The sequence below is a fragment of the Gopherus flavomarginatus genome, chromosome 1 (genome assembly GCF_025201925.1).
Source record: "Gopherus flavomarginatus isolate rGopFla2 chromosome 1, rGopFla2.mat.asm, whole genome shotgun sequence".
Taxonomy (NCBI): Eukaryota; Metazoa; Chordata; order Testudines; family Testudinidae; genus Gopherus; species Gopherus flavomarginatus.
In genome coordinates, this window is record NC_066617.1 from 271,740,970 (window position 1) to 271,759,660 (window position 18,691).

At 46.0% G+C, this 18,691-nt stretch overlaps 1 protein-coding gene across 4 annotated transcripts in view; it reads right to left on the reverse strand.

Annotated features, from left to right (window-relative positions):
* Nucleotides 1-9,308: 9,308 nt before the first annotated feature.
* The window catches only part of FARP1 (FERM, ARH/RhoGEF and pleckstrin domain protein 1), a 356,237-nt gene continuing 346,854 nt past the window's right edge, over nucleotides 9,309-18,691 (reverse strand). For 3 of the 4 annotated variants that reach the window (XM_050947801.1, XM_050947782.1, XM_050947792.1), the window contains exons 26-27: nucleotides 16,445-16,596; nucleotides 9,310-12,516 (exon numbers count right to left, since the gene is read on the reverse strand). In XM_050947801.1, the coding sequence (XP_050803758.1) occupies nucleotides 12,435-12,516; nucleotides 16,445-16,596 (234 nt within the window). In that variant the 3' untranslated portion in view covers nucleotides 9,310-12,434. Of the gene's footprint in view, nucleotides 12,517-16,444; nucleotides 16,597-18,691 lie in introns of all 4 variants that reach the window. The other variant, XM_050947809.1, reaches the window with a different exon arrangement.

The window sequence follows — 18,691 nt, forward strand, 5'->3', positions numbered from 1 at the left end:
TAAATTATTCTTGTAGTGTGTGTGTGTGTACTTTGGGACTGGGGACGTCTTAAAATGTAGCAGAAAGTCTGCGAACCTAGTTCTTCAGACTGCATAAAATTTGAAGTGCTATCAATTGCACTAGGCATATGTAGTAGTTCTATCATATGTGATTGGGTTTCTGCCCTTCTTTAAGCATGCATTAAATTGCTCTCTAAGCAGAATCTAATTTGTACATTTTGATTTCTATAACACTGCTGACTGTTTATGCCCTCTGTACCTAAACTTGACTTCTGTTGTCTGCAAGGTATTGAAAACTACATCTCTCTCTCTCTCACACACACGCACACACGATATATAGATAGAGAAATGTAATGCAGTTATGACATCTGTGTGGTCAGTAAGAAGATATTCTAGATCCCCTTTTGGGGAAAATCTCTGGGTCTGGTGTGACCAGTCTTAAGTAATGTTAAACAGAACATTTAAAAATGGATTTCTAATTTTGAGATGATTATAGAAGATGTTTTCTCATGCAAGAAGTCTGAATATATTAAACTGCAGCTTCATCTAAACAAATAACATTGCAGCTCTTTCAATAATGGCATGATAAATTTCACTTTATAAAATTCAGTAATCTTACAGTTGGTCTAATGAGATGGAGAATTCTAGGACTTGTCTACACACAAGCCAGACCAATTTAACAGAAGATGTGATGTTGCACTGTTTAGATAAACCATTGCAGCTGTATGTAAACATTCATTCATTAAGTTTAATCTGGCTTGTACTTAGACACACGTTGGTCCATGCCAGCTGACTTGGGCTCGTGGGGCTCAGGCTAAGAGCTGTTTAATTGTAGTGTAGACTTTTGGGCACGGGGGTATCTAATTGCAGCGTAGACATACCTTGGGTAACGTATCACAGGGAAATTAGTTTTCTGGTGCAGGACCTGTGGAGGCTGCTTTCATTTGAATGTTTAACATTTCCTGCAGGAAAAGGTTGATAAGGGATTGGCTTGGTATTCTGATGTATTTGTAAATTCTTTCAGATATTCCTCCCCCTGGCCTGTAATTGTGGGGTATTGTCCTTATTTTAACTTTGGAAGGCGATTGCCCTTTTGTTGGTCTCATGTAGAATCAGTGGCCAGTCGTCATTTTTTTGTGAGTTTGTTTGTATGAGGACATAAGATATATCTTACCATTTTTATTTCATAGTCAGAAGCCAGAGAGAGCAGCCTTGCTTTCTTCGGGTACTTGTGCATGTCCATTCTACTGTAGGTTTGTGCGTGCCCCCAGCACGTTCACTGGAAATTTTTCCCTGAGTTGTACAGTTGGGATGGCTTGGACACTCTCTGGGGCCTCACAGCCATAGCGCTAGTGTAAAGGGCCCAGCTGACCCTGCTCTCCCTCAATTCCTCCTTACTGCCCGTGATGTTCACTGGAATTGCTCTCCTTGCTATAGTAAGCTTTTCTCAGTGGACTTGGTATTTTTTTTCTTCTGTTGTATATAGTTAGTGTTTGTAAATAGTTTTTGTCTTAGTTAGTATAGGTGTTTTTCCATTAGAGGGGCTTCATCCATTCCCAGTGTGAAGATATGCCTCTGTAACCAGGCTTCAAGCCCTGTGCCTCCTGCAACAAGGCTATGCCTCTGAGTGACATGCATTCTAGTTGCCTAAAGTGCTTGGGTGATGCTTACCTCAGGGATTGCTGTCAGATCTGCTATGAGTTTAAACCCTGTATGAAGGAGGACCAGGAAGCCAGGTTAAAGTTCCTTCTAATGGAGGTGGCATTGAGACTTTCCACCAAGCTGAGCCAAGCTGAACTCACCACCGAGCACCCTGACATCGGTGAGGAGTGCTCCTCCCACTGTCTGGAAGTCCCAGCACTGTTCGCATTCTCTGGTGCCTAGGAAGCATAGGAAGCAGCTGGGTGAAAGGAGACATTCCCTGACTTTGAAGAAGGCCAGGCATGGTAAGCAAGCGGAGTGCGACTTAGGTCAGGCCACTCCTCTGCCTCGGCATCACACTAGACACCATAGACTCTGGCCTTGACACAGTCACTGTTGAATTTGGTATCAGAAGAACAATCGGCAGTGGAGGGACAGTGAGGCGCGAGTGCCATTGTGGTGTTTTCCACGCTGGAGGCATTTGCTGTCATCAGGGTCCTGCTCTTGGCCCGATGTCACCGGTAGTACAGGAGTTGGTGGCATCGGTGCTGGTGGACAGGAGGGAGCATGTAGCCCCCAGTTGTTTGGTTCCAGGCCCCGTTGTACCATCCAGAGGGAAACCAACCTTGAGGGCCCTGGTGCAAGCTTCCCCGCCTCAGCACTGATCTCCAGCACTGGTGGGAACCATGCCTCCATGGTCACCAGAGAAGGCTCATTGTTGTCAGAATTGGAGGTTGAGTCACACTCCTTGCATCAGAGGAGTCACCCCCACTATCTCTCCAGTCATCCTTATGCTGCCATGGACCTCGGCACAGGAGTGCCATCGGGTGCTTGGCCTAGTGGTCACTGCTTATGCCAATGCAGTGGCCCTTTTGTAACTTGTGGGGGTTTCCTCTAATACCGGGACTCCATTTGAGAGCTGTTCCTACTCTGTGGCCTCCAAGAGAAGGATGCTTCCGTCCCATCGGGCAGCACCCAATCGAGGTTCAGGAACTGGCTTTGTGGGATCCTGTCAGTGCAGAAGAGGAAGAGGAGTATCTTCAGCTGGTGCCAGCCTCCTCCTCCTCCTCCTCCTCCTCCCCCCCAGATGAGTCTGTGACAGGGGCAAGTGTGTTGCCTTCACAGGATGACTATAAGGCCCACCAGGAGCTGCTGAAGAGAGTGGCCTCAAACTTAAACTTACAGGTGGAGGTAGTAAAGGAATCCTCCCATAGCCTGATTGACATTCTGGCTGCAGCGGACCCGTCAAAAGTAGTCCTGCCTCTCAGTAAGGCCATTATGGACCCAGTGAAAGCACTATGGCAAACCCCCACTTCCCTTCCCCCCACATGAAAAAGAGCTGAGGGGAAATACTTTGTTCCTGCCCAGGATTGAGTTCCTATACACTCATCCTTTCCCCCCTCCCCAGGATCCCTGGTGGTTTCCACAGCCAACAAGAGGGAAGGCAGGGTCTTCAAGGGGTGACTGGAGGCAAAAGACTCCAAGAAATGTTTGGTAGAAAGGTTTACTCTACCAGGGGGCTACAGCTTAGGATCGCTAATCAGTAGATGCTGCTGGGTAGCTGTAACTTCAACATGTGGGAGTCCATGTTGAAGTTCAAGGACTTGTTTCCCCAAGAGGTCAGGCAAGAGTTCTGATTGGTGATGAGGGGAAGTCCATAGCCAGGCCTTCCTGCAAGCTGCCCTGGATGTGGCTGATTTGCTGGCCAGGTCCATGACTTCCGCAGTGATAGGTGCAGGAGTTTATGGCTGCAGTTTGGTTTCCTGGATGAGGTCAAGCAGACCCTTCAGGACTCCCCTTCGAGGGAGCTTTGCTCTTTTCAAAGCAGACCAATGATGCTCCATGAGCTGAAGGACTCCAGGGCGACACTTAAGTCCTGGGATTGCATGACTTCACGGAAGCACTACAGTCCTTACCAGTCTTCCTGATACTCCGCCCTCCTCATCCCATCAAGACCCACAGAGGAAATGGAGCAGGGGTTTTAGACGCAGACCCCCACCCCCTTCTACCTAATTAACAATATCCTACCCAGAAACCCAAGGACCTCTAAGTAGAACTTTTAATTGGATGCTAGAGGACGTTGTACCAGCTCCTGTGATGCCAGATCCTGTTTCCCCTTTATTTGTGGATTGCGTATCCCAGTTCACCAGTGTGTGGTCCCATATCACCATGGACCATTGGGTGCTGAGCACAGTGGAAATGAGATATTCCCTTAAATGTATTCCTACCCCCCCCACAACTCCCCCTCCCTACTCAGGGACCCCACAGCAGAAACTTCTGGTCCAGGAGGTGCATTTTCTTTTCTTCTGGATGGGAGCCATGAAAGATGTTCCACAGAATTTAAGAGGGAAGGGGTTTTACTCCAGCTAGTTCCTAATCCCAAAAGCCAAGGGTGGTCTCTGACCTATTTTAGACTTAACACCAGTTGAATGGGCTACCTCAAGCAATTAAAGTTCTTCTTCGAGTGATTGCTCATTTAGATTCCGATGAGGTGTGTCCGCACCACGTACACAGTCGTTGGAAAGTTTTTCCCCTAGTAACACCCGTTGGGTAGGCTGTGGAGCCCCCTGGAGTGGTGCCTTCATGGTGCTCAATATATGACCCTGCCAACCTGGTATCTCAATTCCTTCTTACCTCCAGCGATGGTCGTTGTAACTGTGGCGTCTTCCTTTGCAAGTTCTACGACGTTTCCCTAGCTTTGTTTGTTTGTTGTTCTCTATACTTATTAGTTAGTTCTTAGTTGTTGGTTAGTACTTATTAGTTAGTTAGTTGTTGGGCCGGGGGGTTTATCCTCTATCCTGACTGCTTTTCCTTGGGACGGCTTACATGCCCAAGTCCAAGGGGTTCAAGACCTGCAAGTCCTGCAGCAAGCCCATGCTAGTGGGCAACCCCCATGATGCTTGTTTAAAGTGTCTGGAGGAGGCTTACCAAGCCAACAAGTGCAAGATCTGTAAAGAGTTTCACCCCAAGCAGCTTCTTATGGAGGTGGCACTTAGACCACAGCCTCCAGGGTGTGGCAAGACCTGTCACCGAGTTTATCGGTGTACAGCACCCTGGTGACTGTGGTGGAAGCAGCACTGCAAAAGGATGCTGGCAGAGACCTGCAGCACTGCCACTCCCTAGCCTGGCACCACTCTCACTCCCTGGTGCAGAAGCAGCACCAGAAGCAAGGAAGGAGTACCTTTCCATCCCAGAGGCCCACCCCTCTGGAGCTGGCTAGTTGGGTGTGTCCTCGAGAGGAGCACCCAGCACTGAGACAGCACTGTTGATTTCGGCCCTGCAAGGTGGACCATCAAGTCCGGTGCTGTTGGACTCCCCAGCCCAGGTCATCGAGGAGGTGGAATTACCATCCACCCTGGACACCTTTGAGGCTGTGAGGGACCTCATCGCCATGACTGCACCGAGGTCGCCCACCCTTCGTGCAAGCCTCCGGAACCGCATTGAGTGGCACCCTCTCAAGGCAAACCAGCGATGCTCCATCCTTTGGCACCGCTCGGACTTGCAGCAGCGCTCCCGCTCACAACACCAATCCACGTGTTGATCCCTGTTGTGTAGCAGGTCCTGCTCCCAGCACCGGGTACTGCTCAGCGACCCCGCACAGCTTCATGTTGTGGCACTGATCCAGGTCCCGGCACCGCTCTCTGGCATCACGGCACTGCTCACTAGCACAGCGCTGGTTCAGCTCTGCTCAGCACCGCCCTGGCCATCATGGTTCCAATCCCGATCTTCGGACTCAGAGGATGACTCTAGATATGCAGAGCGAGGATGGCACCAGTCGAGCCGTGGACAGTCTGAGGTGGGGGCAGAGCCATGGCCTGTGCAGTGGCCGTTTTGTACCCTGTGGGCATATAACCCAAACTAAAGGTTCCCAATTGGCCACCTCTGAACCACAGGTGCCATAGGCTTCTGCCACTTGCCCCACCCCAGTGGTGCCGAAGTGCTGCGCCCTTGTGCCCCCCGCCCAATGGAACCAACTCCAGTTCCTGAGCCTCACCCACATCTACATGGTTCAGCCAGCGAGACAGGATGGGAGGTCCCTGGAGAGCAAGAGGGGAAGGAGGATCCTGTTCTCCCATTAGCCTGCTCGTCGTCCTCCCCGGATGAGGCTTTTTACAGGCACCTGTCTCTGGACCGCCCCCCATAGACAACCGCATCCACCAGGATCTCCTTCACAGAGTGCACGCAACATGGGTCTGCAGGCATAGGTGGTGGTGGAGTCGGAGGAACCGATCGTCGACATCTTGGCCCCGGAAGGTCCTTCAAGGGTGACTCTGCCCCTCATTAAGACCATTCAGGCCAATGCCAAGACCATCTGGCAGACCCTGGCCTCCATCCCTCCCACCGCCAAAGGCTTTGAAAGGAAATACTTCATCCCATCGAAGGGGTATGGATACCTCTTCACGCACCTGCAGCCTTGCTCGTTGGTGGTAGCAGCAGTGAACGAGAAGGAGAGGCAGGGCAAGAAGCCCCAGCACCTAAGTCTAAGAATGCCAAACGCATGGACTTGTTTGAGCATAAAATGTACTTGCTGGAGGGTGGAGGGGGGTTGCAACTCAGGATTGCCAATCAGCAGGCAATTCTGAGCAGGTATAGCTTCAACTCTCGTAACTTGATGCTCAAGTTCAAGGAACTGGTGCCAACTGAGTCAAGGGAGGAGTTTGGAGCTACTGATTTTATTAGGGTTGCTCCTGATATACACTACTACAAGTGAGGAGAGACTCAGGCACAGGCACTGACTCCGTGGGTGCTCCAGGACTCAAGCACCCATGGAAAAAAATAGCGGGGATAGTCAACACCCCCCAGCCACAGCTGTTCAGCTAGGTCACCGTTCAGCAGCTGGCATGGGGCTTTAGGGGAGAGGTTGAAGCAGGGCAGGAAGAGGTGGATTGGGAGAGAGGGTGGTACACCCACTGGGAAAAATAAGTCAGCACCTATGACTGCACATCAGTGTCAGAGAGCTCAGGGCAGTTTGTCTGGCTTGTCAGACAGACAAGCCCGAACTGCTTCCCACAGCCCCCATTGGCCTGGAATGGCAAACCGTGGCCAGTGGGAGCTGCGATCGGCCGAACCAGTGGATGCTGCAGGTAAACAAACGGTCCCGGCCCGCCGGCAGATTTCCCTGATGGGCTGCGTGCCAAAGGTTGCTGATGCCTGGTCTATACCATTCTACTAGAATTATCTTGGACATCCTGGCCCACAATATTTGGAATGCTGAAAAAAATCATGGCCTGTCTAGTAAATGGTCTGCCTTTTTAAGTTATGATATCCTGAGTTGAAGCAGGGATGGAAAGGAATGCTACACACAAGTTGCCTATAATGTATGTGTTTGCTGTAGCCCTATAGAGTCACAACATATCTGATCTTAAAGTCACATCTTTCTGTTCCCTGTCTTGTTTCCTGTCACCGCAAATGGATTAATACTTGTGACAGCTATCTCAAAAACTACCTGAGTTATTACAGTGACATCATTCAGTGCTTAAAGTGGTTGAGTGTTTGTCTTTGAAGAGTCATGTCTGCTGGCACCTAGGCTTGTATGGATAGTATTCTGGTATGCAACTGAGTATGCTGTTGATAAATTATTATTCATGTTAGCCATCTTTAATGTCAATACTGTTTTATTAGCTTTTATTTCATAGCATTTTCTGGTTGAACTGACAGCTGGAAAAGTGGTGCCAAAAATTCTTTAGATGATTCCTATTTGGCTGGTTATTTGAAAATGCTTTATACTGCTAAAGTACTGACGCAGAAATCATACCGACAGGTAAGAACACCCATTTTAAACTTCTGTTCTGTACCATTGCAGGGAAACTTAAAAGGAAAAGTGATTGGGTGGGGAGGTTAAATGCTGGGAAGCTGTATCAGTATTTAGCCAGATCTCTGCTGGCATCAGCAATAGTGCTATATGTTGATCTTCACCTCAGGCTGATGGAAAAAAATGTCTCCCCTGGGCTTACTCTTCCTAGGTAGTGAAAATGAGGCATAAGCCATAGACTGATTTAAGAAATGTAAATTGCAATAAAACAGTGGAATTTGGCTGACATTTGTTTAAAAGCTCAGAACAAACCACTGAACGAGGTAGCTGAGATACTAATAAGGGCAAAATCCTATACTCTACAACTCTGCTAAAAACACCATACTTTCAGCTGAGGGAGGAGCTGCAGGTTTGGCCCCCAAAATGTAAGTTCTGTTATATATATTCTTGAACAGTGGTTGGTGATACTGAAAGTTATAGAGTTAGGTTCTTAACTGCCATTTGTGCCTTTGAAAATCTCTCCCTAAATCTTCAGTGCCAAAATACTTCTCCAATAGGTGCTTTAAAATTCTAGAACCAATTGCTTGTTTTTAACTATTACATGACAGGGACAATCCAGTGTGGCTGTTGTAACAGTAAGTGTGCCTCTTCATTTTATTAGCCATTAACAGAATAGTGAATAAAATAAAACTGATGGATGTGGGATGCTTAGATATCCAAAAGGTTTGTTCATCTCCCGGTTACAAAGCTATGAACAAAAATTGGTAACTTTGCTTCCTATAATTATTATAAAGGATAGATGGGGGTGCCCTAGAGATCAGTACTAAGACCTACAGTCATATCTGCAGCTGGTGCAAATTGTGGCATAGCTCCATAGACTTTCGCAGAGCTATAATGTACTTTGAGATCTGCCCCTTAGTGTATAGTAATTAAAAACTTAAATACTCTGAATATGAGCTGCTCAACTAAGGGACTGAGCTACCTCTGAAGGCCCCAATAAAATAGACACTGGGCAATGTGTCACATTAAAAGGAACTATTTAAACAAATCAGATTTCTTAGGTTTGTGGATTGGTTTGCTGATAAGTTTTTCACTCAGTGCCCAGCAGTTGTAAATAAGATACTTGGCACCATTAAGAGAATGGAAAATAATACTGAGAACACAGTGAAAATTAGCATCACATGCTGATAAGAGATCAGATGTGAGAAATTAAAAAAAACTAGTTTGGAAAACAGAAGTGTGAAGATGTATGGCAGATAGCATATTGAGCTTTAAATCTTGACCAAGTTTGAACCCTAGAAATATGAGAAGCTATAATGGATAGCCATGTGTGCTGTCCCTAAATCTGAATGGCTGGCAGCTATTACCATAGTTTTTTCAGTAAAGAGGCCTTGAGTTTGTACTTGGCTTCCTTCTAAACCAGCCTGAATTTAAGTTTCAGGGCACTATGAAAAGCTAATCCTTTTATTCTTTGCCTAGTGTCAGGAGGTCCGTGCTGTATTCTGGATATAGGAAGTCTAGTTTACTTTTTAGCAGTATTAAATATTGTTTGTACATTTGCCTAAAGAAGCTATGGTGGGTGGATTTTTAAACGTGAAAACAAATTAAATGGAAGGTAGAGAGAATTAGAAGCATTTTGCCCTTTCCCACAATAAATTATCAAAAGGGTGGTTTTGATTTAAAAAAAAAAAAAAAAGAAAAAGAAAATATCTTTAAGAGCTAGCTAGCTCTTATTAATCAGTAGAGCTCATGATAGTCTGAAACTGAGATTAAAAAGCTGCTTACAATTAAAGAGTTTAAACTCAGACAGCAAAGTGGTTCAACATACATACATCTTATCTTTGAAGGGGGAAAGATGACCACTGGAAAGTAGAAAATTTAAAATGAGGTGGCTGACAGCGCACACTTGGTCTATCTGCAGTATTGTGTGTATATATAAATGTCCTAGACACTCAATCGTTTATTGCAATCTTAGTGGTGGATTAGAGCTGTGATCTCTTGAAGTAAAAGCTAGTGTCATTGTATTCTTAAAGGTACTAAACCTTCCGAACTATACCAGACTGTAGTTTTAAAAGTATCAGTACTAAAGACTTCCTAGAATCTCTCTCACCCCTTACCTAACTTGTCCCAGCAATACTTTTTGCTGTTTGCTAATCTGTGTTAAAATGTTGTTTGGATTTTTCAAACCTGCTGTTGATTATTCATCAGTCTGTGTCTGGTTATCTATTCCCTGTTTCATATCTCTACACACCCATATTCACATTTCAGATAAATTCTGGGACATTGCAATGCACCTTCTTTGCAGATTCCCTAGGGTTGGTGAGTATTCTTCACTTTGTTCTAGGTCTGTAAGGGTACGTCTACACTACCTACTGGATTGGCGGGTAGTGATCAATCTATCGGGGATCAATTTATCGCGTGTAGTGTCGCTCGATCTCCAATTGCTTTCCCGTAGACTGCTGAACTCCAGCTCGGCAAGAGACGGAAGCAAAGTCGACGGGGGAGCGTCAGCCATCGATCCCATGCCGCGAGGATGCTAAGTAAGTGATTCTAAGTCAATCTAAGATACGTTGACTTCAGTTACACTATTCTTGTAGCTGAAGTTGCGTATCTTAGATCGATCCTGCCCCCTAGTGTAGACCAGGCCTAACAGAGAGTCAGTACTGTGGGTTCTCCGAAGTGTTTCTCTGTGGCTTAGTTGCTCTAAATTTTTCTTGCATTTTTTTCCCTTATATGAATCAACCTTTTAAAAATGGTTATAACTAAATATAGTTAACAAATCAACAACCTTTAGCTGTAAACATACCTACTGTAATATTTTTAGTACTCACTCTGTACAATAATTCAATATTATCCACTACAGTAAGATAAAGTTTTGAGCTGTTCCATATAGCAAGCATGTTAAAGGTAATTGTCTCTAAGGAAAAGCACAGGTAACTGCTTGAATTATCACTTTGAGTGTTCAGCACTCAATAAAAACTTCTTTCAGGGTAGTTAAAATACATTTTAAGTTAACTTTAAATCACAATGTTATTTACATAGTGCTAGCTCCTTAGAAATGTAAGATTATAAAACAGAAAGTAAAGAGCATTATTTGAACTTATTTCTTTACGTGAATGTCTACTAACAAATAGAAAAAAAAATCTCTAGTTTCCTAAAAAATTTATGCCAAAAAAGACACGTCCAAGGCCTATAACATCCTGGCAGTGAGAACACCACAGACTCTTGCACAAGCTAGCTGTTTATCAGTTTTGTGTTATATTTGCAACTAACACTGCCTTCTGCTATAAATCTGGAAAACTGAAATTAATCAATCATACTATTCTCTGCAATCAGGGCTAGTAGTTTGAAGTCACTTGGGTGGCATTTTCAAAAGGACCCAGTTGTGTATATAATAAGGATTTAGAAGACTGTTAGTCTCTTATTTTTGAAAATGTTCGCACGGGTGTACAAATTAAATCTAAATAACTTTTCAGCATGAAAGCAATTTGGTACTTCTTGGGAGCACTAAAAGATCACTGACGTTTTTAGGAAAAAAAAGACAAATGACAAAGTTTTGCCTTGAAATTGCAGTATGCTTGATTGTGTTGTGAGGTATTTTATTCCCTTTTGTTGTGAGCAATACTTAAACCATTTTATACATAGTGTAAGGACAAATGATTAACAAATCCAGTAGCTACACAATTAAAAAAAATGTGGTAGAATAATCCCCACTCCTTTCTTTGTGGTTCCCGTATTTATCCAAGCCCCTCTGGCTTCATGCAGTGTTCCCTGAAAGGAGCCCTTAACTGGGATAGAGCTGTGTGTTTTAGTAGGTTGAACCTATGTTTATAATACAAACAACAAAGAAAATTGACTGATTACTGTAGAGTGATTCCTGACATTCTGATCGGACCAATGGATGATCCAAAAATGTTGTTAGATAAAATACATGGATAATTATGGCAAATGGAGTAAATGTCTCAGCTGATGTGTATAGCTTTCACCCTCTATATATAACAAAGTCATAATCTGTTGAGATAGTAGTAGTACCGCTCTAGAGGGACTAAAGTTTCAAAAAAGTTTGTAGGCCACTACAACTCCTGCGTGAAAAATGGAACAATTGCACTCAGATGCAGGCATCATGAAAGCTTGGGAAAGTAGTACCATCAGTTTATAGTGTTTGAGTCCACTTTAATTACCAAAAACACTCTTCAATTTACTCAGTCACAAATAGCTGTGGTTCTTGCAGCGTACAGGTTTTGTCAAGTTTGTAAAACAAACAGCAAAACACCACAGCAGCCTTTAATTTCTCCTTGTACACACCATTCACAGTACATTAATAGCCCAAATAATATTGCACCGATCATTTTTAAAACTAGTCATTTTGCAAGTAGTATTCCCTGTTCAAAACTAACAGATACACAATTTTGGTCAACTTGCACCCAGAAAAAGGCAAGATAAATTTATACTACAGATATATGTAACCCCAAAATGAAATGAGATTGGTGAGCTGTAAACTGTTTAAGATAGAAAATTAGTAATTCCTTGAATAGTATGTAGAAAGATTGAAAAATTAAATCTGAAAATTACCTCACTGCTGTTAGACTGCTTACTGTGTATCTTTATAGTGTATACTGTGAAAATCCAGCAGTCTACAGATAGTCATATTAAAAAAAGTTTATGAAAAGAGAGGAAATAGCATTTGCCTCACTAGAGATTGTGAAGTTACAAATTAGTTTGTACTATTTTTTCAGGTGCAATCTTTGGGGCAAGGAAATGTCTTTTGGCATTTGGCACTCGAATAAGGACAATATTTTAATACTGGCACAAGCTAAAAAACAGCGCACAGAATGACAAAAAATACAGGACATGAAACTAGTTGAAAGGTGTGAAAGACTTAAGGTTAAATAGCTTTGCTGATGCAATGAAAGTTGCTGCAAAACCATTTGTGGTGCTGTTTTTAAACAGTTGTACTCAATTTTAAGGAAGAAAATATATTCAAATATCCTCTAGAAAAGCAGCAACTGCTAGAATGGTCAGCTTGGTGCGTGTTTAGCCATCAATACACATGAGACTCTTTATGACTTAGAACATGGGTGCGTGAGGCAGAACTGGTGGCACTTCGGATCACTTCCATCCATCTGTGGGGGAAAGACAAAATGAGGTAAATAGCCAAGGAAGGCTTTCTGAAAACGTACGCTGTTAAACTACACTGTACTGTCCATTCTTATTTTCAGGATGTTCTTCCCAATTTACAGTAGTGAACTGGTTTTAACACATGCTCTCCTTCTGACAGGTATCTTGTCAGTCCCATCACTAATTGAGCCGGGTTAATTCGAAGCAGTATGATAGAGAAAAAGTACTTGCTATAGAAGAAAATCAGATGTTTGGTTGGTGTATTTCTCAGGTATTAGAACAATTTAAGGGATTTTTTTTTTTTAAACAAACACCATGACATGTTCAGCCCACTGGACACGCAAAAATTCATAGTAACAATATAATGCTTTAAATGAGGCACTTCCAAACTTTGCTGGTTCACATATCATCTTCTTACACACAACATCTTTGCTTTAGCCAAACTAAGTTTATTCTTGGTAAAAGCAAATTCAGTGGAGAGTTGATGTTAGTACCAGTTTTCTAGCCTATTTACACCCTGTCTCTGTTCTGGAGATTTGGAATTGTGGGGTGTGCAAAACTGTGTAGCGTATAGCACAGGGGCAGGCAAACATTTTGGCCTGAGGGCCACATCGGGTTTCTGAAATTGTATGGAGGGCTGGTTAGGGGAGGCTGTGCCTCCCAAAACAGCCTGACATGCCCTGGCCCCCACCTGATCCCCCAGGACTGCTGCCCCATCCAACACCTCCTCTCATTTTTCTGCCCCCAGAACAACTGGCCCCTGCCACCCCATCCTGCCCCCCAAGGACCTCTATCCCCATTCCCCATCCTCTGATTGCCCTGACCCCTATCCACACCCCTGCCTCCTGACCACCACCCTGAACTCCCCTGCCCCCTTCCCACGCTGCCCAACTGGAGCCAGCCATGCCACCACACAGCACTGAGCACCAGCAAGAACATGCAGCCCTACTGCCCAGAGCATGGCTGAGGCTGTGGGGGAGGGGCCGGGGCAAGCCTCCCAGGACAGGAGGGTTTGCCCACCTCTGGTATAGCAAATGGAGCAACTAATATTATTTGCCTTATCATAGCACCTAGGAGCCCCAGTCATGGACCAGAACCCCAAACAAGATGATCCCTGCCCCCAAAGCAGTTATAAAACGAGAGACATCTGGGGTGAAGGCAGCTTAGTTACATGTATGTTGCACAGCTACTGAATGCTAGCTAGGTGGATGGCTATTTTATACTCCATAAATAAAATGTACTGATGCACATTACCCTGCTTGTGTTGGTGCTGCACATTTAGCCAGATAGTTCACTTAAAAACTAACTTTACTTTTATTTCTAGTATATAACTGGAAGTTTGGTGAATAGAGTTTTTGCTCAAAACGTGTGGCAGCTCACAGAACTAGCTCTCGTTTGCTACCTCCTGGTACCCTACTTTCCTACAGCATCTTCAATTTGATTAAGTAGTGCAATGTTCTAATCATAATGAATGCGTTGGCTGTATTGAGTCTTGCAACAGTTCACTTTGCTTGCATTTGACCTAACATCATTGGAATGACCTAGCACAGGCCTTCACAACATGTAGCCCGCTTGGTGGGGGGTGGGAGGGCATGGAGAGTGAGTAGGCAAGCGGCAGGTGAGGGAGGGGGGCTGAGGAAGCAAGCAGGCAGGCAGGTGCAGGGCTGGCTTTAGGAAGTGCAGGGCCCTGGCAGGGATGACTTAAAAAAAGTGGAAGAAAAAGCCTTTCATTTCTTTCATGTATTATTTACTTTCCATAACTATATAAATAATAAAATTATATTATGTAGATTGCATCATATATACTGTTGATTGGTTATTAATGACTGCTGTTTCACATGTGAGGGTCCCAGCTGCTCCCTGCCCCTGTCATTGAAGCAGGTGTGCAGGGCTACTGCCCTGGGAACTGCAGGGCACAAGTGGACATGGGGCTGGCTGGAGGTAGGGGCTGGCTGCAGGCAGGGCAGCAGAGGTTGGTAGGGCTGGAGACAGAGGAGTGAGAGACTGGCTGGCTTCAGGCAGGGGGGTGCAGCAGGGGTTGGATGGAGACAGGGCAGGGTGTGCGCAGCAGTGTGTGTGGGGCTCGCTGGCTTGTGGCAGGGGTTGACTGGAGACAGGGCAGGGGGTTTGACAGGGACTGGCTGTGGGCACAGGGTGCAGAGCTGGCTGCGGGCAGGGCAGGGGGTGCAGCAGAGGCAGCTGGAGCCCCAGCCCTTTAAATAGCTCCCTGCTATCCCAGGGCTTTGGGGGTTATTTAAAGGGCCCAGGGCTCCCCAGCTTCTACCCTGCCCTGGACCTTTTAAATAGCCGTGGGAGCCCTGGGGAATGCATAGGGGCAGCGGGGCTCTGGCGGCTATTTAAAGGACTGGGGTGGCAGAGGCAGCTGGAGCCCTGGCCCTTTAAATAGCCTCCAGAGCCCTGGGGTAGTGAGGGGCTCCGGGGGCTATTTAAAGGCCCAGAGCTCCAGCCGGGAAAGCAGGACTTGCCGCGCTCCAGCCGGGAAAGCGGGGTCGCGGGGCTTGCCGCGCTTCCGCCTATGCTTCGCTCAAGGGAGCGGGACCATGGAAGACCCCTGAGCAGATCGCAGCCAAGGACCCGGGGTAAGTGTCTAAGGCGTGGGGCCCGATTCCTGGGAATTGGGCGAATCGGCCTAAAGCTGGCCCTGGGCAGTGGTTAGGGGGCAGGTGAGCTGGCAGCTGGCCCCAGCTCCCCCCAGCCTGCTTCCTCCAAATCAGCTGTTTGTGCGGGAAGCCTGGGAGGGAAGAGAAGCAGTGCAGCAGCTTTGTGTTCAGAGAGGGAGCTGGGGCAGGGGGGCTGCCCGCACCACAGCAGGTGGGTGGGGTGGGGTGTGTACACACAGGGGAACTATTCCCTATTCCAGCTCACCTACCTCCTCCAGGCCTGAGCACAAAGCTGCCCCTTGCTTCTCAGCCCTCCCAGGCTTCCCACACCAACAGTTGATTCATGGGAAGTGAAGGGGCTGTGAGTTCAGCCTGATATGGTGCTCCAGGCAGCGTGGTGGGGTGGGGGTTTGGATAGGGGGCAGGGGAGTTTGGGAGGGGTGGATAGGGGTCGGGGCGGTCAGAGGGTGGGGAATAGGGGGGCCGTCAGGAGGGTGGTGGGGAGCAGTCAGGGTCAGGGGCAGTTGGATGGGGCAGGGATCTTGGCTGGGGGGCATCAGGAATGAGAGGAGGGGTTGGATGGGGCAGAGGCAGTCAGGGGACAGTGATGGGGGGGGATGGAGCAAGCCTCAAGGAACACAGGGGGCCTGATGGGGCAGGAGTCCCAGGGAGTGGGGGGTGGGTCATGACCCCCTTGGGAGGTGAGGAGGGAACTGGTGGTTAAGATTTTGGCAGCTCATCACTGGCCAGGGGGTGGGAGGCTGAGGAGGTGAGTGGGCGGGGAGTGAGTATGAGAGCTGGGGGGGGTGAGCTGGGGGGAGGAGGCAGGCGAGCTGTGGGGGGTTGAGGGGCAGGTGAGCTGGCAGCAGGGGAGGGGGGCTGAGGAGACGAGCTACAAGTTGGTGGCTGACCTGTTCTACTGATCTGGTCTGGCTCCCATCCCCTCTCCAAGGGTTGCAGCTGCCTGGAGGTGCTGCCTTCCACGCCTTCCTCAGTCACACCTCATTCATTCAACAGGGCACTTGATTACAAAGTTAGGGGGAAGATCTTATTCTACTTCTAGCAAAAATACATTTTTCTTTTACCTTAATTATACTACCTTAGGGGCTTGCTATAACATATTACCAAGGTTCAATACCGCTGTTTTGGCAGAGCAGTGCTAGAGAAGGAGGGTTTGTTTCTGTGGGGTGGGCGGGAGGGGGAGGGTTTGGCCCTCAGCTGTTTTCTTTGGAATAATATGGCCCTTGCTGCTTTACGAGTTGTGCAGGCTTGACCTAGCACAAAGTCACCACTTTGCAGAAAACTGACATACCTTTCAAATGTGTATTCACTTTCAGCCCTGAAGTAGTACACATGGGATTTGAAATGTAACTTGAAAACATAATCTTTGTGAATGTTCTCAGATTCAGAAGGAATGGTAAGTGAATACCCCAGGAGAGGAAGGCTGGCTAAAGGATGATTGTCCTAGAAACAAAAGATGAAAAATGCTGTGACATCAAGTGCACTCTGGGTCACAAAACTTCAACTATAGAAACAAAAAAAAATTTCCCATACTTACATGGAAAAAATATTTGTTTTATCAACATGTCATGTTGCACTGATGTGGCTTTACTTCATGAGAAGAAATCTATACTGTGTAATGTCAAAATTAACATTCACTCACTTGCTTACAGTACTAAACTTAATCCCCCTATTCTTGCTACATGCAACCTATCTTAAATAAGAGGGCCCTATGCATTTTGTAAAGCTATGATGTTTATTTTTCTGCAAAAGGTTTATTATGCTCAAATAGCCTCATCTCAACTAAAAGGTGTTAGAAGCAATAGAGTGCTGTAGCTGTTTCTAAAGAGAACCCAGCATCAAGTTTCCTTGCATCACTTAAAAGCTACTTTCTAGATGTAAAAATCCTATTGAACTGTCACCTGGAAAGGTAACTACAGGATGTAACAAGCATTTCTTCTTTGAGTATTTGGCTACATGGAGTCCTCTCTAGGAGCTTATGCACTAGATAAGAGTCCTTTGGCTGTCAGGGCCATACGTGTGCCCTGCATGTCCTTGAGTCCCTCAAGGGGAGGGATAGCTCAGTGGTTTGAGCACTGGCCTGCTAAACCCAGGGTGGTGAGTTCAATCCTTGAGGGAGCCATTTAAGGAACTGGGGTAAAAATCTGTCTGGGGATTGGTCCTGCTTTGAGCAGGGGGTTGGACTAGATGACCTTCTGAGGTCCCTTCTAACCCTCTGATTCTATGAACCAAGGGCATAAAAAGTAGAACGTCCCTAAACACCTCATTTCCAGATGGAATATCTCACTCCATTGGTACCCTGTGGCTATAGCAATTTCTTATTGTTCCTGGTCTAGTTAATAGTTTTTTAGCACAAGGAAAAAAGCTTAAAGTGCTTTAGGACATTTACCTTGGCTCTTGAGTCACTGTTCCAGTGGCCAAATCTCCAGGCTCTAAAACTTGTCAGAACAGGTGTTTATAACTGCCTACCTTGCAGAGGCATGTGTCTCAAAAGCCTCTTTTGACACACACCCAAAACATGTGAGAGGCTTGTTTAAATTTTCTTTTGCTAGAGGATGTGATGAAGAGGGGATGTTCGGTTCTGAGACCTTGTCAGAAAGAAGCTCCTACCAACTTCAGAGCTATATTCAATTAGTGCTTCAACTGCCTGTGAGATTAACCTGAAGAGACTCAGGAGCTGGGAGTAAAGAAGACCTGGCTCCTCAATGGCTGCTGCTTCTTTAGCACTGAATGCCTCAGGTCACTCACTGGTTCCTAGTGCCCATAGCAGAAAAGGAGCATTGCTCCTGGCACTCAATCATCCTCCTTGCTATAGGTTAGAAAGTGAAAACATACCAGTCAACGACTGTAGGACTGGCTCTATCTTTGAACAGCTGACTATGACTACTACAGTACAGACTCTGCACTATTCCCCTTTAGCTACAGTTGTCATCTCCCTACTGTTTTCTTCCATATCATTGAGTTCAGTTGCTCCAGTTCCCCACCTTGACAAGAGACGTACACCAGCCCCTATTTCTATTCAAGTATTAAAGCCACCACTATTTGAAGCAAAGGTACTGTCAACCTTAGCCCTGACTACTTTTTCTGCATCTGGAGAGCTGATGGTTATGCTGGAACTTGAATCTCCCCTACCTGATATTTCTCTCGTCAGTGACTTATCAGTCTCTCTGGAGTGTCACTGGGGACATGCCTGTGCCCTGGAAGCCATCACAATCCCTGTAACTGAGCATTTAAGGGGCAGGATGATCTCAGCTGTCTCTCAACTCCTTTAGTAGTAAAAATCCAAAGTTTCAGGATGGCGAGTAGCAGAGCCAGAGAGCAGGTCATGGACTCTGCATATACAACATCTTGAAAAACTAGAATTTGAGTGGTTGTCCACACTGATTCCACTTTTGGTGACTAGCAAGCAGTAGCCTTGGTTGGAGGTGAGAAAGAGGAGTCTTACTGAAATATTGACTTGAGTTCCACTCTGCCAAAGCTTGCATTTGATTAATTAATGTGTAGACTGAATTTAGAGGAGCCAAAGGTGTTCATATAA